This window comes from Glossina fuscipes, unplaced genomic scaffold, assembly GCF_014805625.2.
Source record: "Glossina fuscipes isolate IAEA_lab_2018 unplaced genomic scaffold, Yale_Gfus_2 2, whole genome shotgun sequence".
In the NCBI taxonomy this organism is placed as follows: Eukaryota; Metazoa; Arthropoda; class Insecta; order Diptera; family Glossinidae; genus Glossina; species Glossina fuscipes.
This window is the reverse complement of record NW_023998416.1, coordinates 14,464,634-14,486,931: the sequence shown is the minus strand read 5'-3', so window position 1 is coordinate 14,486,931 and position 22,298 is coordinate 14,464,634. Positions and strand designations below refer to the sequence as shown.

The 22,298-nt window shown below is 33.4% G+C and overlaps 5 protein-coding genes across 6 annotated transcripts; 1 reads left to right on the top strand and 4 right to left on the bottom strand.

The window, feature by feature from the left end:
- Positions 1-246: 246 nt before the first annotated feature.
- LOC119633934 (interferon-inducible double-stranded RNA-dependent protein kinase activator A homolog) lies at positions 247-5,171 on the bottom strand. 2 transcript variants are annotated; one of them, XM_038027781.1, is made up of 6 exons: positions 5,010-5,171; positions 4,535-4,868; positions 3,712-4,055; positions 3,372-3,657; positions 2,892-3,017; positions 247-1,714 (listed from the first exon to the last, which is right to left on the bottom strand). In XM_038027781.1, exons 2-6 carry the CDS (start codon positions 4,805-4,807, stop codon positions 1,466-1,468), a joined length of 1,278 nt encoding a protein of 425 aa, XP_037883709.1. In that variant the 5' UTR covers positions 4,808-4,868; positions 5,010-5,171; the 3' UTR covers positions 247-1,465. The 2 variants fall into 2 exon arrangements, with proteins under 2 accessions (XP_037883709.1, XP_037883710.1); XM_038027782.1 differs by lacking the exon at positions 2,892-3,017.
- A 252-nt stretch (positions 5,172-5,423) lies between these two features.
- LOC119633852 (coatomer subunit beta') lies at positions 5,424-8,986 on the bottom strand. Its single transcript, XM_038027635.1, has 5 exons — positions 8,907-8,986; positions 8,348-8,831; positions 7,640-8,259; positions 6,903-7,485; positions 5,424-6,840 (listed from the first exon to the last, which is right to left on the bottom strand). Exons 2-5 carry the CDS (start codon positions 8,700-8,702, stop codon positions 5,633-5,635), a joined length of 2,766 nt encoding a protein of 921 aa, XP_037883563.1. The 5' UTR covers positions 8,703-8,831; positions 8,907-8,986; the 3' UTR covers positions 5,424-5,632.
- A 1,371-nt stretch (positions 8,987-10,357) lies between these two features.
- Positions 10,358-12,050, bottom strand: LOC119633246 (immunoglobulin-binding protein 1). The gene is made up of 3 exons (XM_038026689.1): positions 11,826-12,050; positions 11,555-11,763; positions 10,358-11,492 (listed from the first exon to the last, which is right to left on the bottom strand). The coding sequence occupies exons 1-3, from the start codon at positions 11,952-11,954 to the stop codon at positions 10,664-10,666; spliced, it is 1,167 nt and encodes a 388-aa protein (XP_037882617.1). The 5' UTR covers positions 11,955-12,050; the 3' UTR covers positions 10,358-10,663.
- A 52-nt stretch (positions 12,051-12,102) lies between these two features.
- LOC119633247 (ankyrin repeat domain-containing protein 49) lies at positions 12,103-13,217 on the top strand. The gene is made up of 3 exons (XM_038026690.1): positions 12,103-12,226; positions 12,379-12,516; positions 12,575-13,217. Exons 2-3 carry the CDS (start codon positions 12,381-12,383, stop codon positions 13,084-13,086), a joined length of 648 nt encoding a protein of 215 aa, XP_037882618.1. The 5' UTR covers positions 12,103-12,226; positions 12,379-12,380; the 3' UTR covers positions 13,087-13,217.
- Positions 13,218-13,331: 114 nt separating this feature from the next.
- On the bottom strand, positions 13,332-14,530 carry LOC119633714 (dynactin subunit 5). Its single transcript, XM_038027407.1, has 3 exons — positions 14,417-14,530; positions 14,049-14,348; positions 13,332-13,988 (listed from the first exon to the last, which is right to left on the bottom strand). Exons 1-3 carry the CDS (start codon positions 14,462-14,464, stop codon positions 13,755-13,757), a joined length of 582 nt encoding a protein of 193 aa, XP_037883335.1. The 5' UTR covers positions 14,465-14,530; the 3' UTR covers positions 13,332-13,754.
- Between the last annotated feature and the right edge of the window lie 7,768 nt (positions 14,531-22,298).

Here is a 22,298-nt window from a genome sequence, read left to right as displayed (position 1 = left end):
ATTACAACTTCGTAATGCATTGCCTAGTTGCTCAGAGAGAGAGCGCCTTTATCAATTAAATTTCACTTCTGATACTTATATTACAACTAATTTTAATTTGTTTTTTGTTTTTTTAAGTTTTTTATATACATCTTTCACGTGCTTCCTTATGCACAAGTATAGGTCTTTTGCTTCTTAAAAAAATGTTACAACCTCTACACTTTGCATTAAAATAATGTAACAATTTTCCACACATATTTGCAATATAAAAGATTTAAAGAAATTTTAAAAAATATTGATTCGAAATTAATTGATTTTGAATTTTTCAATTCTTTTTTTCATCTGTTAGATTTCTCATATTAATCTCTTTTTGGAAAATTTATCATTAGATCTATGCAAAGTATAGCTTGTAATATTTAAATCCCATATAGTTTGCAGCAACTATAGGTTTTAAACAATTTAATTAATTTGCATTATCTATTTAGTTTCTTTACGCTTTTTCCTTCTTCCAAGGTGTTCAAAATTATGTTAAAAAAAAACAATAAAAAAAAAAACAAAAGAAATAAAACATATTTTTATCCCAAATTAAGTATTGTGTGTGATTACAAAACATTTCCTCCCCATTTCCCTTTTTAGGCATTATTTGAGAAATTCAGTTTCGAAAAATTAATTCCAAATTTTCGTTTAAACTAATTACATAAATAACTAAATGGTAAGCGTGCCTGGTGCTGTCGAATTTTTCAATGAATATGAATGAAGGCAGAAAAATGTCTAATATTCATAATTCCGATGGATGTCCACCCTTTTGGATGTGTGTGTGTTTATGTGGATGTGTAAATTGCCCATTTTATTTACTAGTTATTTATGCATTTAGTTAAATAATTTGCTTATAAAATAAATAAGTTTTTCCTTTTAAAATATATATCTCTAAAAAAAAAAAACAAATATATATATATATAATGTTTATAAAAATACATGTCCACATATCTTCATAGACCAATCAAAGCAAATAACAAAAGAAAAAATTTTCTTTTGAAATATATATATTTTTTTTTTATAAAACAAAATTTCTTCCTTTATAAATATAATGCGGCGGGGTTGGTAGTGTTTAAAAAACTAGAAATTTTTGTTATTGTTTACACACACATTTGTAGGAATATTGCAAAAACTGAACTCGATTTAATGCATTGTTACAAAAGCAAATCAATGTGTCCACTTCGAGTGGACACTCTATTTTTGAATTTAAAAGGAAAAAAAAAAAAAAAAAAAAAAGAGGAATAATGACAAAGAAAAAAAGTTATTTAAGTAATAGAAAATCACCTTCAGGTATGTTCAAGGATTCATGATTCCATTGTGATTACATTTGTTTAGCTAGTTTGTTTTTCTTTTTTACTTGGAAAAAGACATCTATCTGCTCCTAATACATTCTTTCTTATCGTATATATGCAAAATCAAGAATAATTTTTCAACTTGGTCTCAAGCAATTTCACTTTTTGGTCATTATCTTAAGATAATCTAAGGCGTTTTGAGCTGCCTGCTTTTGTGCGTCAGCCGGTGTTGGCCCAGAACCATGGCATACGCCTACCGGTAAGGTGGATATTTGTACCAAACATTGATATTGCCCAGAGAAAGTTTTCTCTTCAATATCAACATAAGTTACTTCAAATTGGTTCTCCTGAGCTATTTCTGCAAGCAGTTTAATGTAGTCGATTTTAGTACTAACCAAGCAAGTTTTCTGTAATAAAAGAAAAAGAGCAAGAATTATATCAAAGTAAGAAAAATGATGCTCAATATTATCTTAATAAGTACTACGATTATCGAAATGCACAACTTTATGAATGAACGTTCGTAATAATAATTAAAGAGAGGCGAGACGAACACACTATCACAAAAACATGAAAAAGAAAACAGAAAAGGAAAAGAAAACCCAAATCCGATCCATTCAGCTAATTTCATTCGAACTACAAGTTTTTTATAAGATCACAGAGTTCACGATAGATTGGGTAAGTCTTTACCATGCCACGACGACTTGCTTGATTCGTTATAAGAAAAAATATTGCAATTTTTAGAATTCCGTAAGAGAAAACGCTTAGTAATAGTACTTCGGCCCGCTGAATTGGTGTGCAGACTTTGGATCGGGTGGGCAAATTTTTTGAACGCTTTGCGGTATATCCCTTATAATTCTCTGAATGGTACAAATGCATAGTTTACAATACATTTTGATGAGCGTTTGTTGATATTAATAATTTAGCATAAAAGTTAAGTTATTTTTTGGACTGGAACCCATTTTAGCGTTCTTATGAAAAATAATGTTTTACATAAGTCAAAAATGTCTAATTGCTAATGTTTTATGGTGAAACTCTGTGCTTAGTAAGTCAAGTATTGGGAATTCGGATCTTATAGATCCATTTCCTAGACCACGGTTCTCATGAACTCTTCGGAAACTAAAAATTAATAAAAACCTTGACAGTTGAGTTGAATTTGCTAACTTTAGACCGTGTTGACGTTTGAGCATCCTCCAATACGCTTCATGTAACTTATGCAATTACATAAAAATAATGCACAACTTTTGGTGTATTATTAATTAAGCAAAGTGTTGTAGGGTTTCTAATTCTAGGCCTAGGCCGGGCTTTAGTATTCTTACTTGTTTTAGTTCGTAATTTGGGTAGGGATATAATATTTTCAACACGGCACACACGAATGCCAGCCAAGTTCATTTGTTAATTTACCGAAAATTGGCGAAAATGTTCACGTTATAATTTTGCAACCATGACATGATTTTTATGATAAAGTTTCCATTGTCTTAAGCATTATAAAAATTTCACCTACCCTGAGTTATGAATTGTTTCAAATTTTAAAAATTTCATTTAATATTCGCGCGGAAAATCGAGTTAATGAATTTATTAGCTCACCTGGAGTTTAACAAGTTTCTTGCCAGTGGAATTTTTAAGTGTTTTATGGAACTGTGAGACTTTATTACTATGTTGACTGGTTAAAATGGGCACAGTGATATCTTTCAAATCACCATAATAATTTTTCTGCAAAAGAAAAAAAAACATAAAATGATCATAACACTTTTATGTATATGTTCTTGTAATATCAAAAATACCAATACGTGTGCAAAATAACACACACAATTATCTGGTGACTTGAAAAACATCAACAAAAAATACGCTTTCATAATGACAGATTATAGATTGAAAACTAAAAAAAACGAGTCCTCATCTAACATTCGACGCGAATTAGTTTTACAATATTAAAAAATAAAAAAAAAAGTAAAATTAGAGCAAAACGTCTTTAATACTGAGTTTTTACTAAGTCTTACGAGTCTTCTTGTGTTTCGAGTTAGGATGTATATAACATCTTAGTTCAAACGTTTGAATATTACTTACATCTGAATCCAATTCAGATCGTATAGTTTCAAGGATCTGACTGTTGTCGAGTGGAGTTTCCTGCAAACGTGTCCACATCTTATGAGCAGCCATACGTTTGGCAATTTTCTTACTCTTGCCTTTGCCGACTTCACGAAAATTTAAAATAGTGCATGCAATGGTAAAAAGACGTTCATGTGGCAATCCCACCTCCGTTTCAGTCTCATATGTTGGTGGAGGCCAACGGCGAGACATGCACATTTCCTGAAGCCAACCAATTGGATTACCAACAACTTTATCTGCACCACTATGATATAGAATATGAAGAAATTTTTTTTTATTTTTAATAACATGTACATACTCTCCACTGCCAGCTGCATTATTGGCACCAGGATCTACGATACCGTCTTGGATGTTTATATTATTATTGAGTACATTTGCTTGGGAGTCAACTATTTGTACGCCGGTCAATTTATCAATTAAACCCCGAGCAGCTGAATGCTTGGCTTCTTTTTTAGAACGTCCAGCACCCATAGCTGTAAATGGTACATCTTTATCGTTAAACGATACGCGATATCGAAATGTCGGCTCATGAATAGCTCCCTCGATTTGTACTAATTCATAGTTAGGTGTTATGCCTCGACGGCTTAAAATCTCTTGCAGCAGCGAGACTGGTGTTTTCATTGCAAAACCATTGACATCGGTCTGCAAGATAAAAATTAAATGACATAAATCTTTTAAAAAATCATATATAAAATAATTACTTCGGCTAAAACTAAATTGTTGGGAAAAATTTTACTTTCTTAATTTCTGAGGATGTCGAATAAATTCTATCGGGTATAACCTGGCAAGAAAGCTTACAATACGGCTAATGCAAGAAAGCTACGCTGTTTACTGAGATGACTATTTGCTCCTCAACTTAAAAGCCGATATTACCATGGACAGACTATAGAATTACATTCGACATCCTGTCGTCACACAAAATCTGAAATATAATCTCTTGTTTGAGGATTTGCTGGTACAACTAATTCCATTCAATTTGGCTACCAACACTTTCTCTACAAAAAAAAAAAAAAACTTTTCTCTTCTCTGAACACTTTTTTTTTCGTCCTCCCATCGCACGTAGCCTAGTTGCCTTTCCTTAATTAATTAAATAAAAAATATTTATTTAAAGCAGTTCTTACCAATTTAACTGAATCCTCCAGGGACAATTTGCTGGCCGTAGTCGCTATTTTAGTCATTTTCTTGCCATAAGGAAAAGCAACAACCTTCGGCTTATTGATGTTATTATTAATTCCAATAATGCCTTCAATCGGTTGTCCTTGACCGTTTGGCACAACAATTGGACCAACATTGCTAACTATGGCATTAGAGTTGATTGCATTAACAGTATCATAGTGACGGCGTGGTGCAAAGCCAGATTGATGGTTAGCTTCAGCAACGCGTATAGCTTCCATTTCTTTTTTTTATATTTGTCGCTATGATCGTCGTTCCTCTTATGTTTTTTTTAATAAGCTTCTGAAAATGATAAGAATGATATCGTTATAACACAATACGACGAAATCAATAATTCGCATATATATAAATGAAACGTGAAATTGGTAGTTACTGCGTAAATTATTTAAGTAATAGGAAAATTTGGCGATACTTTCGACTTACGTTTTCTTATTGATTTGCACTGATTTTTATTTAAAAATAAATTATAATTTGCATCAAATTTATCTTCAAATAAAGAGCAGCAAAATCGGCTTCTTTCATACACAATAAAAGTGGAAAAACAATATATATGATCTCTCTGAAAAAAAGATATATCAAATTTATATATACAATGAAAATTTGAATTGTCAACCCTTATGTCAAACAAAAAAAGAGTTACCATGTATCAACCATATAATAGTAATTGAGGTTAAATTCAAGAATATTTTATAGTTTCATAGTATGTAATTTTTGTATGGCATATGTACATAACTCGATCATTGTGATCAGGAAAAGTGGTGCTCAACATATTTAAGCGCTTCTATCGGTGATATTTTTCATAGAACATTTATTTATGAAAAGTGTAATGCAATTACATATGTATATTATGCAGAGTCAAACTCTGCACACGCAATTTATTCCATAAAAACAACTTAATTTCAAAAGGGGTAGGAAAGAAGTAATACACATAAAAAAAAGGCGCAAACTTACAAACTTAAGACTGAAATATGTAATCTTAATTTACCGCCCCTTAGACAAGGAAATGCACGCACAGACGGGTTAGGATATAAATTTCTAATAAAGTTTTAATCGTCACTCAGAAAGTCATCATCAAGATTAACATCTGTGTCGATATTATCATCCAATGTTATGCCTTCTATTTCCAAATCTATATCATCATCTTCATCTTTTGAAGTTAGTGCATTCTCATTGCATATTATCGATGTTGGCATAGGGACAGTTGAACTTATAAAATCGTCGGATTTCTTGTAATCTTTTACTTCAACTTTGGCATTGTTTTCGTAAATACCTTTTTGCTGAGCCAATTGCATTTCCTCGTAAACGTTACGTTCTGTATTAAGGGGAAGCGACGCAGCAGCGCGAGCAGGTAATTTTTCATGTTCTTTTTGTTTAAGAAACTCTTCAACTTGTAAAGCTTCACCTAATCCAGGAAAGAGGTTTTCATATTTGCTGGGATCCGCCAAAGATTGACCGGCTTTTTCATTGAATTTCGTTAGCTCTTCACGCCATAACTCCACTACATATGATATTTGGCTAGGAATGTAAGTTCTAGCGAAAAACGTTGCCTCTGGCAGTCTATTTGTTTCGATGAGTATGTCCAAGCATCGTTTTTTATCAGAGCGTAAGAATGCTGAGAGGAATGCTATATTGTGACGACCTTGTGCTGAGCCATTCTTGCCTAGTAGCTTAAGCATTTCTTCGTCGCCCGAGGCTGTAGCTAACAGTAGAAGGCCGCTAAAATCATTGGCCTTTTCCATGCATTCCTTAACCAACGACATATTGTTTTTACGCGAAGCTACATCAGCCAGTTGAGACCATTTTTGGGAGTTATCAGCTTCTCGTGCCAACTTTACAGCCACCTCCAATTCACCTGTCTGTAATGCTAAATCAAACTTGTGGTCGGGATCTGTAGACACCTGTAGGGCTTGTGCTTTAAAGCCTTGCTTTTCTAAAAAGTGAGCCACACGTGTGCGAAGTTCTTTAGGTATTGTGGGTAGTACTAAGTCGGCGCGTTCAAAGTCACGCCGCATTACTGCTGTCTGGTATTCCAACACAGAAAGTTGCAAAGCGAATGAGACTACGTTAAGTTCTTTATCACCTAAGTATAAACGATTGTCCTTCGGTACATATCCTAATAAATACATTGTTCGATCCAAGTGCGAAATGGTAACAATTTCACCGCCAACGTAATAGTTAATACGATTTACAGAATTAGTGTAAATAAAGCAGTCGCCGACCCAAAGGCCAGTTTTAACCACTTCATTGATTTCATCTGTCAAAAAGAATAAAAATTTATGCGTCCAAAATTTTTCACACATTTCGTCTTAAACTTACTCAATACATCGAAGGCACTTTCAATGCCGTCGTCTTCTAAGCCTTGTTTATTTTCCAAAGCATTTGATATGGCTCCCGTATCGACAGATAATATAAAGAAAGATTCATCGGTAGCCAAGCACACTAACGTGCCGGCCTCATTCCAAAAAACATGACGCGGCTGTACTTCTATGCGTCGGACTAAAGTAACAGTTTCCCAGTCATAAAAGGCCAAGTTCGACGAAGTCTTCACGCCAAACAAATAGCCTCCGTAAATGTTTTCGGCACCATATTCAGGCGTAAAACTTTTGCGTTCCTTAAAATTGCGGAACAAACGCACGGTCCCATTGTTCTCTCTTATAGCATATTCGGTGCTCTCTAAAGCCCAAACAAATTCTTGAGCTGAGCCAAAAGCTTTATTCCGCAAAGCCATCGAAGTATAAATTATGTATTCACCATCCCCACAAACTACCACGAAACGGCCATTAGGGTTATGTGCTATAGTCTGGGGATAAATTTCACAAGCGCCCATATCTTTAACTGCTACTGGTAATCGCTCACCGTCTTTAATTTCCGTTCCATCGGCCAAAGCCTTCAAGTTAACCTAGATGTGGAAATTATATTCGCTTCAGACAGGGGGCAAATCTTTATATTTTAATAGTGTTGACAATGTGTATTGATGAATATGAAAAATGAAATATGTTTGCAGTTTCGTACCGTATGTAATTAGCCGTTTATGTGTGACTACATATACAAACCTGCTGCATTTCCGAGTGCTTTGCCCAAACAATTTTGCCTCCTATGACGTCCATAGACATGGCTGGCTCTTCACGGCCTACTTTAATGATTATGGAACCCTCATCATATCCTAAAGCCACATTGTTGGTGCCTCTCATGCAAGCAATAGTCCAAACACGTTCAAAGCCATAATTTAGACAAGTTTCCAAGCGATAAGTACCCGAATGCCAAATACGTACCGTACCGTCTTCTGATCCTGTTAATACTATAGGTAGCTCGGGGTGAAAGCTTACTGCTGAAATATTTTGAGCATGACCTTCCAGAGTCTGCACGCAAGTCTTATTCTGATAATCCCATATTTTTACTAAGCGATCATCAGCTCCCGAAATCAAATAGGGTTTGTCCCCACCATGGTAATAATCGATGCAATTAACGCCTTTCTCGTGACCTTCCAAAGTAAAGTTGGCAAAATTAGATCCTAATTGCCAAACTTTTACAGTTCGATCTAACGAAGCTGAGGCAAAGGTATTGTTATCTTTTGGATTGAAAACAATTTGCATGACGTAATGGGTATGACCTTCAAACACTCGTTGACAAGCCCACATTTTCTCCCAATTCCATAGCTTAATAAGCATATCATCTACAAATGGATAACAAGAAGCATTTCACTACATCACTTGAAAAGAAGGACGAAATCTTTTTTTTTTTTTTGTATTTTCTCCACTCACCGCTACTTGTTAATATTAGTGGTTGTTGGGGATGAATTGCTATACATCGAATATAATCCGAGTGAGCTTCGTACGAATGCACTTTCTCCAAAGTATTATAGTTAAATATGCGTATTTGCATATCATCAGATCCAGTAATAAGCCAATTCTTACGGGAAACGAAGCGTCCAGCACGTACAGGGACATCGCAAACTTCAAAATCTTTTACTAAGAGTTGGTTTTCATAATTCATAATGTGTACGTGGCCATTATAAAGAGCACATAACATCCATGGTTCTGATGGATGTATATCGACGCATTTAACCCGATCTGAACGGGATGTTAAGCGACGTTTAATGTCCAATTTCAAGGGCATTATGCGACAAACAAGGAAACACTTTAAAGTAAAGTAGTGATATTATTTGGAATCGGAATTTGCAATCGATGGAAAAGTTCACTTTCTAATGTTTTGATATCTTTTATTAGCGTCTTGCGGAAACTGCGACTATTAAGAAAACAATAAAACATGAGTAAGAAAACAATAAAACACGAAGAATTTTAAAAATGTAGTTTTCCTTACTTTTAATACACAAAGTATATATTATTTGCAATTTCTTTTAAAGTTTATTACTTGTAATTAGAAAAAGTTGATGATATCAAGAATAATTGGCATTCGTTTTCTCCAGAAGCTGCCAGACTGAAGAGCTAGTTGTTTGGTATTATTTTGGTTTATCGGGCATGTAAATATGAAAGTGGGATTTGCTCACGGATTATCATAGTTGCCAAATTAGTTACTGTCCAGTCTTGTCACTGGGCCTTTTTTTCTCCAATAAACTCACATTTTCAACTCACACACAATACAAGTCCCTATACTGGAGTAGTCGAATCGCTCAGGTAACATGTTTCCAATATACGAGCGGTATATTTAACGACAATTTAGCCTTTTGAGGATATTATAAGGAAGCCTTCACAGACTTTTGGTCTGGATGGAACAATCAATCAGGACCGCCTTCAAAAAAAAAAAACTCTGATAGTACGCAAAACTTTAGTTGGGTCTAAGGTTAAATTTGCGCATAGATAATCTTGCAATTTACCGAAATAAATGCGAAAGAATGCAGACATTCGAAAATAGAGGATTTGTGATCTATAGCTTATTTTTTAGTTAAATTTATAGTTCTATCCATCGGAGACTGAGTCAAAAAAACTTTGAATAACATTAGTAAAGTTAGAAACATATTTGCAATGTCCGCCATCAGCCAATATTTAAAGAACAGGGAAAATATTTTATAATCAGGCAAACATATTATATTATGCATTTATATAACTTTTTTTGGCCTTCAGCTGGTCTGAATAGTACTTAACGGGTATGTTAAATTATCCTGAATGAAATGGAACAGGAGCATACGTGGTTAAGGGCTCCTTATGCGAATGTCTAGAATTCCAGTATCTTTTGCATATAGAAACGATGTTATCGATCTTTCAGTTTTGTTGGTTGCTCTTGCAATTGGTTACTTTAAATTACCTACAGTAGCCCTATTAAGGATTTTGAAGAACACTCTTATTGTGTTGGTTGGTTGAAAATACGTTTAAAAAGCTCATTCTTTCTTCAATTTTTAGGTTCATTACAATATTGCCCGTCTAGCGGAAACTGTAGCTTACAGTAAGCTAAACAACTTTCTATGAAAATGAACAAAAGCTACACATCTTTTTATGGAAATGTATAACCCATAATATACCCGATCTGTACATAAGTTTATATATATATATGAAATTAAATAAATATTTTTCGAATATCAATTCAACTAATTAAAAATTCTGTGCATATATTGGTGCTTAACAATCACGTCTATTCATTGAATGATTTGCCTGAAAATCAAATACACGATTTCTTGATTAAGTCCCGAGAGATATTATCGACACAAATATTTGCAGTTAAATCTAATATATAAGTGCTTTAAATTGACCGAGAGCTGAAGCTTGTACCGACAGTAAGATGTTTACCAAGGTGTCCTTAAGTTATTAAAATTTATTTACTTCTTTTAGATTATTGATCACAGTTGGATCTTCATTATCAAAGAAGGTTATCAACTCACAAAATCATGACCCCATCTTGTGAAAAATGATACCACCTCTTTTCTTGCCAAAAACTTATGCATACCATCATCTAAATATTACGACATTTCCCTTAAAGAAAAGGACGACTGCGTCTCTCAACTGTGGCAAATTACGAGAGATCTTGCTAATATTAAAATAGCATGTAAACTTTTTTTATTATTGAAATCTGTTATCCAATTCTGCATTCGGGCTTCATTCTAACCATATTAGAGCCATTTTTAATTAACTACGATTATATCGATTACCATCTCCGCGTCTAACCACGTCCTTATATTCGTCCATATTACGCATGCGACGTAAGTACTCGGGATCATCACTTTCTAGTTGTTCTTCAATGGCAGCCTTTTCTTTTTCCTCCGCATCGGTGGGATCTTGCGCAGCAGCTAAAGCCTGAACTTTGTTAATTTGAGCAGTTTTTTCTTCATCCGGAAATACGCCTTCATCTACGCGTTGTTGATAGAACTCGTCGACTGTCATGACGGGTAAACTGGGATAGCCCATGCCGAAGACAGCCTTTTGAGCAGCATCACGAGTTATAATAAAAGGTTGCAAGGGCTTCGCTTTAGACCGCGATAGATGTTGATGATGGCGACCTGATCCTCGACTACATTGAGGTTTGCTCATTGATGACTGTTGTGGTAGATCCCATTGGGTAATTCCTGCTGCATCATCAAGTTTGGTCGTACCAAATTCAGCTAGTCTTGCTTTACGCATTTCAACGATACTCTTTTCTAATGTAATCGAATCCAATTCTTCCACAGCCTCCATAATACTTCTCTTAATCAATTTTATAAAAAAGTCGCGTTTTAATTCATCATCTGCCGTGTGATTGCGAACGACGTCTTTCAACTTCTTAATGTATTCGTCCAATTCCTTCTTGCGTTTGAATTGAGCGATTTTATTGTTTCGTGATGTTGCAGCGGCCACCAATTGTTCTACGGCATCCATGGTGCTTTTATTCGGTGTTTGATCGTTTCCCTCCTGATTATTACGTTCAAAATGTCTTGGTAAGTCGCAAAGGTCATACTCATGACAACGCCGGATAAAATCTCTGTAATCAATAATAATATTCTTCGTAATAATGCGAACGCACAGAACTTTTCAGCTTTCTACCTAAAATAAATATCAGCTACTCTAAGAACATCAGCGCGTTCCTGCTCGTTGCGTTTTAGAGCCAATTTTCCAAGAAAGAAAGGTAATAGTAAGTATTGCAATGACTCTGTAGATATTTCGTCTATTAATTCGTTGGCACTAAACAGTTGAGTTTCACTAACTATGCGGGTAGCCAATTCGAAATCTTCCATTGCCATGACAACTTTACCCTAATTAAAAAAAAAAAAAAATCAAATTAAATGTAGAGACACAAGTTGTCACATTCACTCACCTGGAAATCCGGCCCATTGAATTCTAAAGACGTATCCTCCAGGAATTCGTAAGTTTTCCAACCCTCCAAGAAGACGTCCTGCAATTTTCTGCCCTCTTCTTCGGCGACTGTATTACTTTCGCCACTCATTTAGGAATAACTCCGTTATATGTGCTGTTTCGTTAAAAAAAGTTTGTATTTGTTTAATAATTTTTTGTGAAAAAAACGCATATAAAATCAGCTGTGTTTTTGTTTTGATAAGTGTTGTTGGTTCTACAATTTTTCGAAAATGACATTTTCGCGTTTTTGCACGAATAAATGTGAACACCAGAACATCAATCACAATTAATATGTATAGTAAAATTAATATAATAGATTAGTTTTGAATATTTCTTGAAAAACTGCACAAATTTAAATAAGCGGTAATTTTTTTCTTTTTTTTTCTTCTTGGTTTGACTTAAGGGCTCAGAGGGATAAAACTATTGTGAATGACTTGCAAACAGAATCTTACGGTTGTTGTCTATTGACAAAAAATATTAATAAAATCAAATTTAACTACGTATTTTCTTTCAAGCGATGGCAGATTACGATTCCGATGACGAAAAGTCACAACTTGATAAGTTACGTTATGCGAAGGTGCCTCGTGGTATGCATGTTAGCGGTTGGGACGATGATGCGGATGAACTGATCGAAGAAGATAGAAACCCTCAAGGTTACTTAGCAGTTTGTTCAAATATATATACTTTTATAATCTGTGCGTGTGCTTATAGCTAGCATTGAACGTATGATCTTATGGGCGGTGAATGAAAACAAGTTGGGCGAGGTTCGTGAAATTCTTCAATTGGATGCTGAGGCCGTTTCTGCAATAGACGATGATGGCTACACACCCCTACATAGAGCCTGCTATAATAATTTTATAGATATAGCCAAATTATTGCTGCAGTATAAAGCAAATCCGAATGCTAAAACGAACTTGGGTTGGACTCCTCTTCATTCAGCTTGTAAATGGAGCAATGCTGAATGTGCGTCATTGCTATTACAATACGGAGCGGATGTTAACGCTCAATCGGAGGGCAAACAGACCCCTTTGCATGTAACCGCTACAATATCAAATTGTCGTAATACTGCTACGTTGTTATTAATGGATCGGAATATTAATGCACAGGCCTTGAATAATTCCGAAGAAACAGCAGAACAAATTGCTTTGAGAACCGGCTTAACTGGACCTGTATTTGAAATGGGGCATCCCGCTTATGATATAGAAACTGGCCTTATAGATTAATTTAACGGAATACATATATATTTCAAAAATATTTTGATTAATGAATTAAAAATCCTCTACCCGCTTTGCTTTTAAAGTTGTGCTGTGAGTAAATTGCACTTTTCTGGCTATTCACGTAATCTCTCCAATAGATATAATGAAAAATTTATTGATAATATTTGTACAAATGAAATAAATAAACTTTGATTAAGACCGTGGTTTTTTGCTTTTTCTTCTTCTTCTTTTGTTTTTGAATTTCGTTGGGAAGTTTTTAACAGAAAATGATCGGCTTAACATAAAATTTTTTAACAGAAAATAACCGCGCTAACAGAATATGGCCAAAATTTGATTTCAAATGGATATTCTCCTTCTTTACTGCTTGATAATGCTCGTAGTATCTTCCATACTTTGTTGGCATATGCAAAAAAGAAACAGCGAACGGTTTTCTTTGCGATAAGTCAAAGAACTTTCTTACGGGTTAATCAGTGCAAGTTTTTGAAGTTTGTGAATAATTGTAGAGGAAAATTTGGAAAAAAAATAAAATTTCTTTAAAACAAAAGCGAAAAATCCAAAAAAATTATAACAAAAATAAAAAATGAAAGAAAAGCTTCATTGGAACTGGGGGAGATTACTTGTTGAAGTTTTGAATATAAAGGGGATAAGGCCAGCCAGCAGCCAAGATGAATCACCTACGTCACTTGCATCTCCGTGGCTTGAGGTGAACGCACAAAATGTTCATAAAACGACTTTGTATAATCTATCATTTGATCTTGCATAGCCGCTGGAACGAAATTTGGATTGCCTTGGCCGCCCTCGAGGGAGCCTTTAGCGGTATATCGCATGTAACTTGCTACTGTGGTATCTGGAGGCAAAACAGCGTCATCTTCTATAATGCAACAATCTTTTAAGGTACAACGGCGACCCTGCAGAGAAGATATAGTTAAATGTCTTCCATACCAATTTCCCTACTTTTACCTACTTACAAGAATAGCATTTTTTCCTATGTATACGAAAGAGCCGATTGAAGCAGCAGATACTATTGCTCCTTCGCCGATGAATACGTGGTCTCCTATGTGCATAGGGAAGAATGCAACACCTTTGCTAAATTGTTTGTAAGGCGGCCGTATTACAGCATTTTTACTAATCACACAATAACGACCGGTACGAACATTAGCTAAATCAGCCCGTATTATGGAACCACTTTGCACAATCACCTTACCATTCAGAACGATATTCTGAGAGCCACACAAAATCGTTTGGCGACTAACCTTGTTACCGGAAGCCTTGAAAAATATATTTCAGTTAACTTGAGTTTCAAATTTTGAAATATCGTGAAATCTTTGTCGCTTACTGTTTCTACATATTCATCTTTACTATAGTAAGAATTTGCTATTTCCATTTTCTTATGCTTTTTGTTTAAAAAAAAAAATTTTCATTTGTTTACCTAGAGAGGTAGTAAGCAGCTGGTTTTGTTGGCAACATGGTTGCCAAGTTTCACTATTCTAGTTCCCAAACACATTTCTCAAAACGGAAGTATTCCTTTTAAGGAAAGATCAATTCATTTCAAACACAGTCGGACAATTGGCGAGAATAATAAGGCATTTTTATATATCGTCGAATTAATGCGGCAAAGGTGCATAAAAGGCAACTCGCTAAGCACGGTCAAAAATGCCGGCGAATTCTAACAAAGAAGAAATGCTAAATTTATTGAAGACGTTTGTTGAAGGTGTAGTTTCTGCCAGAAAATTTCGAAAAATTTCAAATAGATGTGTTCGATCTTTCCGGTAAGCCGCTCTCTGGGCGACCATCCTTAATAGACGACAATACTGCCACTTCAGTTCAGCAAAACCATTTCGCTCCACATTCCGAAACTAGGTTCTTGTTCATTTCTAAAAATGTACAGAATTTTTCGCTACACTTATTATATATAGAGGTGTGTTGTAATTGCGGATCAGTTAGATGCTGTTCGAGGAATAAAAGCAAGGAAATGTTATCAGTTGATTTGTTCTTTGTTATTAGAATCACTTGTCTGTCTGCTTCGATTGTCTCAGATCCTGCTCAACATCACCAGTGTACAAAAAAACATCTCTTCCCTCATCTTCTAGTATTATACAGTGGTCGTGGTAGACATTGTGATTATTATCGTTGAAGAACGTCGGAGAACAGCTTTTGTTTAAGTTTATTAATTCAGCCTGTTAGTATGCTCTAAAAACAGTTTTTTTAATTTATCACACAAATAATACCACAATGGCAATAACGTCATAATAACCATAAATAAATGTTATTGTACCCTATATATTACATTTCAACCAAACCATTTCTATGAATATATATGGAAAGAGAATATTCTTTTTTTCTTGAAAATAGGATAAAATCGAATGCCACGCCTATAAAAATTGTATAAAACTATTCAGGAGATGTACAAGGGGATATGAATGCATATTTTTGATACATTTATATAAAAAAGAATATATATTACATTTCAACCAAACCATTTGTATGAATATATATGGAAAGAGAATATTCTTTTACCGCACTATCGAAATGTTGGAGAAGCGTTGCATTGATTGTATTGCTTCTGAAGAGCATTAAAACATTTTTAATAGTAAAATGTAAAGTTGGGCGTAGGAGATTCGGTAAAAACGCAGCATATATTTATATATAAATATGAATATACACATATATATAACTTTGTGAATACAAATTTTGTAACTGAAGGGTAAACATTGCTAACATTTAAGCTGCCTTTGCCTGTTTTTTTCTTTATTCTCATAAGTAAAATTTATAAACACAAGATTCCTCAGAGGATTAAAGAATGAAATAAAATTTGAAAAATGTAATAATTTTAAAACTGAATCATACATTTTGTATACTAATTTTAGGCTATGCAAATTTCAGCACATCAAATTCCGAATCGATTTAAACATGTCCATTAGTCCATCTGCTCATCCGTGTAATGTCTGTTGTCCTCCTCCTGGTCGGTAAAATGGAAACATCGCCTACATACTTGCATACTTGAATTTGAAAGTGAACCGAATAGGTTAAAGGACATGCCTATAGCTCTCACATGCCTAAAACTCAAAACGTCTTGCTTTCTGTGTTTTTTCGGTAGTTACTCATAAACAACAACAGTTGCGCGACATGAAATTTCACTTTTATTTTGAAAAATATAAAAAATCAGCCACGCCTACTCAATGTCATAGAGGATAGATATTTAGTTTTTCTTTTACTTTTAATCTATTTTAGGATAACAGTGACGGGTATAGAAGATTCATTTTCAATCAAGAAATTATCGGCCCACCTAACACAATATTTTTAGTTTGTTCAATTAGTTAAGAATACTTATGATGTTATAATGTTTTTTCTTTGTATTTCATTTTATTATTTGTATGTGTACATATATATATATATAGCATAATATTGAGCAAGATATATTCAGCATGTTTGGCTGATATGATTGTCACAACATGCCTTTGCTTTTGCAATTTATTGCGTTTAGCGTTTATGGGCTGTGATAAGTCTTAAAAGGCAAATAATTGTTTTTTCCTTTAAGCGAAAAATCAAGAATTGGATAAAATCTATACTGATTAGATCGAAACGCTCTAACACTTTTATAAGAGAATTTTCCGAAATGAAAGACGATCGGTGTTCATTTTCGATGAAATCAAAGCAAAAACAATTACGTTATGCGTTTACTCTTTAATCACCTTGATCATGAAAATAAATATTTACTGGTGACTTGCTATTCGCAAGTTTTTAATTGTTTTTCCGCCAGCTGTTACGCATAATGTGATAAACAAGTTCAAACATGTGTTTGTACGCATATTTATTTATGAATGTTGCTTTAGTTTTGTGTGCAGTTTTTTTTTTTTTTTTCTATCCAAATGGAGACTAGATTTTATGACTTTGATATGTGCGTACAAGTTTTTCTTTTTTTTTTTTTGTTATTATATAATTCACTCTATATATAATAATTGAAGGTCAAGTGTAAATTTTTAAACAAATTGTAAATTTATTGCATTAATTGCATTAATGTAAGACAATTGTGTATTAATGCATATTAAATGAATTTCCTTTTAAAAAGAATTTTAATAAATACATTAAACTATTTAATTGTTTTGTTAATGGTTTTTTTTTTTTTTTTTTTTTTTTTTTTGTTAATCAAGTGTTCTTGAAAAGTCTCGTATAACCTTCTAAACCCCCCGTATTATTTAATCAGTCGTCAATGCTGAAAATTGATTCATAATTTTATATTTGAAAAAAAGTCGAAAACAATAATAAACATTTTATGAGCATTTAAGCATATTTGATGCATTTTAGAGGAACAGCGGCTCAAGTTCATGTCACTATCGAACATTTGTGTCATTACAATATTTTTTTAGCGGCGTAGAGTCCTAGCACAAAATACTTTCTAAAAATTTTAAAACTTGTCATCATTATGGGAAAATTTTTATTTGAAATTAGCAATGTTTTGAAACACTTGAGACTTTTGTTTTTTTTCCTCTCGTTTTCTTCCCTTTTCTTCTTTTTTAACAGAAGTGGTGTAGCAAACTCTTTTTTTACGCGGTCTTGTTTACCAGATTTTCAGGTAATACGATTCACTTTTTTCTTTTTTTCCGTTTTCCTTTGGGTTTCTTTTCTGTTTCTTGACAAGACCAAGCCTTTTCATCAAATTTTGAGGTAATACGGTTCACCAATAAGAACAAATACGCTTTTTTAAATGAATATGTTGTTCTAGCATGAATCCAAAAAAAAACAAATTTTCTCAAGAATTTATTTATCGCATAAAAAAAGAATTGAATGTCTTAAAGATCTTCTGGCCGCTGGCTAGCCGTTTTTTTTTAGCTTACAATTTGAATTAATTATTCAGTAAAAAAAAAACAAAAAAATTATTAAATAAATAATATTTTGAATGCACACGACTTTACGCTTACCTTTAGACGCTGGTAAGTGAAGAAAACGAATCTATACTCATTAGAAAAAATATTTTCTTCATCTTTTCATTTTAAATCGTATACATTTAGATCCCTTGAGATTTGCAATTTAAATTAAAAAAAAAAAAAAAATTTGACACCTAACGCTCCATTACAATTTACCCAACAATTTACCGTAAATTTTCGTTTGTTAAAGGGCAACTCCCTAAAGTATTCACAACTATTTGTTTTTTGGTTTATTTTTAATTTGTTTCTTGTTTATTTAGCATAAGGGAGTCAGTTCTCATTAACATGTGTATGGCTTTTATAAAGAATGAAATATGCCTATCTACAACAACAAAGAATATAAGAGCATGAAGTATATTGTATGTGAATATGTGACAATGCGTTTACGATTAGTAATTGTTGGTTTAGCAATTGACATAGATTGTTTTATGTAACTTATAATTGTTGTATCTTTTCACTAATTAATTACTTCTTTCATTCAATATTTATTTTAATTTTCAATTCATTTTAAATCGAAATTTAATTCAATACATATTTAGAGTGACATTTCATATTAGTTATTTATTACCTGTTACCAAGATAAACAATGACGTCCTTTTTGTGATCAATCAAGCGCCGAACAAAGAATTTGTGGCTCGCACAGCCGCATTCATTGTGAATTTTAGAAAATTGTTAAATTACATGTGGTATATATTTTATTTTTAAGCCCGAAGCCATTATCTTTGCGTATGTGATATAAATAAAGACACTATGTAAATTAGCCTATGGCTTTATGATTGCAAATAGGTTGATATTAGATGTATGAATAAATCAAGTTTATTTAAAGCATACTTGTTGCAAAGCCTAATAATAAAAATATTCACTATCATTATCTATAGTCTTCCTTTTATGCGAGTCAGCCAATCAGCAATGGATGATTCATCATGTTGAGTAAAAAAGATGAAAAGACTATAGCCTTTTGCCTCTTATCGGGCAATTTACCGGTATCCTCGCTGCGAAAACTTTATGGTTTCGAGCAGAAATAGTGCTCGAGTTATTTTCAGACATCTTGGACTTTTGCGAACTATTGATTTACTAATACGACTTTGTGCGAATCGAACAAGTGCGAGTCGGAAGAAGAATTTAGGTATGATGAATAAATCGCAGTCGAAAGGAGTTCCCAGCTCAAGTGGAAGATCGATGCCTTGAGAGGCTTTTCCTGATCGCGGAGGATTATTGCCATGAAGTAAAATCCGTTTTTCCGGATTCGTATCCGTAGATAGTATTTTTGCCTTAAGTGTGATCACCTACGTGGACTAGCTGAGCCTTATAACTCTTAGATGTGACAGTTCAAGTACATTATTCCTCGCAAACGCCCAGTAACACTTGCTGGGCATAAATTTTTCATTTTATAAGAGAAGTGAATGACTGTCCTCAGGCAATCAATGCCTTTTCGATCGATTTTTCATCGCTCGTAATAATTTGATGAAGACAATCTTTGCTTTTGCACCATCTTAAGAAATATAAGCAGATGCCAATTAAGCGATTTTTGTTCTCCTGCTCATGAGAAACGCTTTTTCGCTTCTAATTGTATAGCAACAAGGCAAATTTTACTATAGAAAACAGAATTGGTTTGAACATACTTGCGTATGTTTGGCTGAAAGTAAGATAATCTCAGCAGGAGTGAATTTACGACATGCTTCCAGGTTAACTTGCTATTAAAATTAATACCATTCCAAGAACCTGTTAGAAGCATTTTTATGTGCAATAAAACTCGCGTAGACAAGCAAATATAGTGCGTTGGGTTTACAACAATATAAGAGAAGAAAAGCTGAAGACATTGCACGTATCTCAACGTCATCTATATATAGGATTAAGATTTGGGTTTGGCGTATGTAGCCGATCGAGCCTTTTAATTGACTGTAGTACTTTTATCCATTAAAAGTACGACCAAAGTCGCCCCCTATCCTTAACTATTGCTATTGCTATTAAAAACCCCCGGAGTTTTAAACACAACCGCACAAGCTTGACACATCTTTGTACGGCAAGGGATTTAGGGTAAAAAAAAAACAGTTAAACCCAAAACTAGACCTATTTCTGCTTTTACTAAAAGATTGAGACACAAAAGATGCAAAAAAGTGCAATGAATTAGCTTATAAGAATTACGTATAGATAAGAGATAATGCGACATTAATAGCTATCATCTGATAAGTTAATAGAGATCGTAAAGCTATCGTACTAGTAATAATAAATATGTATAACACGAAACTAATTTAGAAGAACAAAAGTTTGTGTTCTCTCATCAAATGAAGGAGAATTTTTCTTCTTCGATTCCAATAAAAGATAGATCGGACTTATGTTGTTTGTTCCCTTTCTGGTGTTGAACACTATGCGCGAATATGTTGAATAATTGTTTTTAAGTTGAGGAAAATTGCTGAACCAATGAAAATTACATTGTATGGCTAATTGTACGGTTAAGGCAGCTAAACACGTAAACGAGTTTGCTTTTATCATTAACTCGGCTTAAGATCGAACACCAACCAAGAAAGAACCATCGTTCAGACTATAAACAATTTCAAATGCATAGTTGAATGGGAAACGGGAAATTGCCAAAAATGAAAGTGAGTTGGAATGTAAATGCAGATAATTGAATGAAAATGTCAATTGCTTATGTTAATGTATCCTTTCTACATCCGCGGCAATGAAGAAGTAAAGAAAACCCCATCATAGCGAGAAGAATAATTGTCGTCGTCGTTAAATGTTATCATTGAATATGCTTTGCTCTTTCTATTGTTTTCTTTTTTTTTTTTTGTTCATATTGTAATAAACTATACAATGTAAATTAATATTTTTAAGATATTTGTAATTTATGATTTAATATTGAAATGGAGTTCAAGGCACAAGGCCTAATAACATTCATAATCAGTGAAGCGTTAGTTTTAGGCAAACACTCTGGCAGACTTGTTTACTTACTTACTTAACAGGTTAGTCACTTTTGATATATATTCACAATGCAGTTTTTACTTGCATACATACACACACACACACACACACACATATATATATATATATATATATATCCAGAAAAATTACAAGTTGATTGTTTTCCTTTGTGCATTTTTACGCTGTTGTTAATAAGGCGCGAATATATTTAAAAAAAAAAAATGTCTAATATATATATATATATATACCATAATGTGTATGTGTAGGTGAAAATAATCAATATTTTCATGTTAGACTTTAATATTAGTTTGCTGTTTAAACACTGGGCGGTTTGTATGACTTTTTCTTTTATTTCAAGTAAAATAATACGAAAACCAAGGACTTAACGCTTGAGTTATTTTGGTAACTGTTAACCTCGTATACAAGGTATAGAAAAAAGAGTAGCTTAGCATGAAGTTTCATTTACTTTTGTCTAATAATATTTTGAATATGATTTTCTTACGAAAAACGTCAATAAAATAAAATTCAATTAAACTTTAATATTAATGATTAAATAATCCGTTTTTTTTATAAATAAAAAAAGTGTAATTTCGAATATTTAGAAATCTTAAAATCAAATTTCTTCTAAAATATCAAATAATTTTCATATTTAAGCAATTATAGCATTCTATGGCTTAGGAACATTCATAAAAAATTTCGTATAAGACATTTCATTATCCAGCGTGTGCCGACAGTTCATAACTATTGGGATAGATATCTAAAAATGATTAAAGAATTGAAAATAGATTTTAGTTCTTTAACGTGCTTCGTCAAGTAAGTAAACTCAACAAAGCAAGCGCCTAAAAAAGAAACTTGGGGGTAATCAGGTAGCTGGAAGTTAGCGTTCGCAGGAACCTAGATTTTTCATATGTGATTACCCCTTAAGTTCAAAATACAAACTCTCCCAGTTATTGCACATGAAAATGATCTTTATTGTCGGTCCAAAATACATATTCTCAATTTTCAAAGGGTCGCAACTCCTTATCGTCACTTTTCTAAAAGCAAAGCGAAATAGAAACCGTGCTCAGGATGCGATTGTAGGTGCTTAATATGGGTGTCTGATCTTGTTTTCTTAAGGACTTTTTGTGGACAACATATTTAGAAGCTGGGGCAAGAAGACGCGGAAATCCTGTACGATATGAAAAAATGAACGAAAGAGACGAAAGTTGGTACAGTTAGATAATAAGAAAGTGCTTGAGTGCAACGGTGAAGGAGTGCTGACCGCTAAAGCATAATAAAATGAAGTGTTTTGTTATTACGATTGTACGCCCTTCTTTAGGTATTACATTTCTCGTAATCGTTAGTTCATATTAAGAGGGGAACTAGTGTAAC

Excerpts from the sequence above, each read along its gene's own strand:
- LOC119633247 (XM_038026690.1), top strand. The coding sequence starts at position 12,381 with ATGGCAGATTACGATTCCGATGACGAAAAGTCACAACTTGATAAGTTA. Across the intron at positions 12,517-12,574 it reads AGAAGATAGAAACCCTCAAG|CTAGCATTGAACGTATGATC; the intron begins GTTACTTAGCAG and ends GTGTGCTTATAG.
- LOC119633246 (XM_038026689.1), bottom strand. The coding sequence starts at position 11,954 with ATGAGTGGCGAAAGTAATACAGTCGCCGAAGAAGAGGGCAGAAAATTG. Across the intron at positions 11,764-11,825 it reads TCAATGGGCCGGATTTCCAG|GGTAAAGTTGTCATGGCAAT; the intron begins GTGAGTGAATGT and ends TTTTTTAATTAG. Across the intron at positions 11,493-11,554 it reads GTAGCTGATATTTATTTTAG|AGATTTTATCCGGCGTTGTC; the intron begins GTAGAAAGCTGA and ends TATTGATTACAG.
- LOC119633714 (XM_038027407.1), bottom strand. The coding sequence starts at position 14,464 with ATGGAAATAGCAAATTCTTACTATAGTAAAGATGAATATGTAGAAACA. Across the intron at positions 14,349-14,416 it reads AAGATGAATATGTAGAAACA|GCTTCCGGTAACAAGGTTAG; the intron begins GTAAGCGACAAA and ends ATATTTTTCAAG. Across the intron at positions 13,989-14,048 it reads TAGGAAAAAATGCTATTCTT|GGTCGCCGTTGTACCTTAAA; the intron begins GTAAGTAGGTAA and ends TCTTCTCTGCAG.
- LOC119633934 (XM_038027781.1), bottom strand. The coding sequence starts at position 4,807 with ATGGAAGCTATACGCGTTGCTGAAGCTAACCATCAATCTGGCTTTGCA. Across the intron at positions 3,018-3,371 it reads GATCTGAATTGGATTCAGAT|AAAAATTATTATGGTGATTT; the intron begins GTAAGTAATATT and ends TTTCTTTTGCAG. Across the intron at positions 1,715-2,891 it reads AGAAACTTGTTAAACTCCAG|AAAACTTGCTTGGTTAGTAC; the intron begins GTGAGCTAATAA and ends CTTTTATTACAG.
- LOC119633852 (XM_038027635.1), bottom strand. The coding sequence starts at position 8,702 with ATGCCCTTGAAATTGGACATTAAACGTCGCTTAACATCCCGTTCAGAT. Across the intron at positions 8,260-8,347 it reads ACTAATATTAACAAGTAGCG|ATGATATGCTTATTAAGCTA; the intron begins GTGAGTGGAGAA and ends ATCCATTTGTAG. Across the intron at positions 7,486-7,639 it reads AGCACTCGGAAATGCAGCAG|GTTAACTTGAAGGCTTTGGC; the intron begins GTTTGTATATGT and ends TTCCACATCTAG.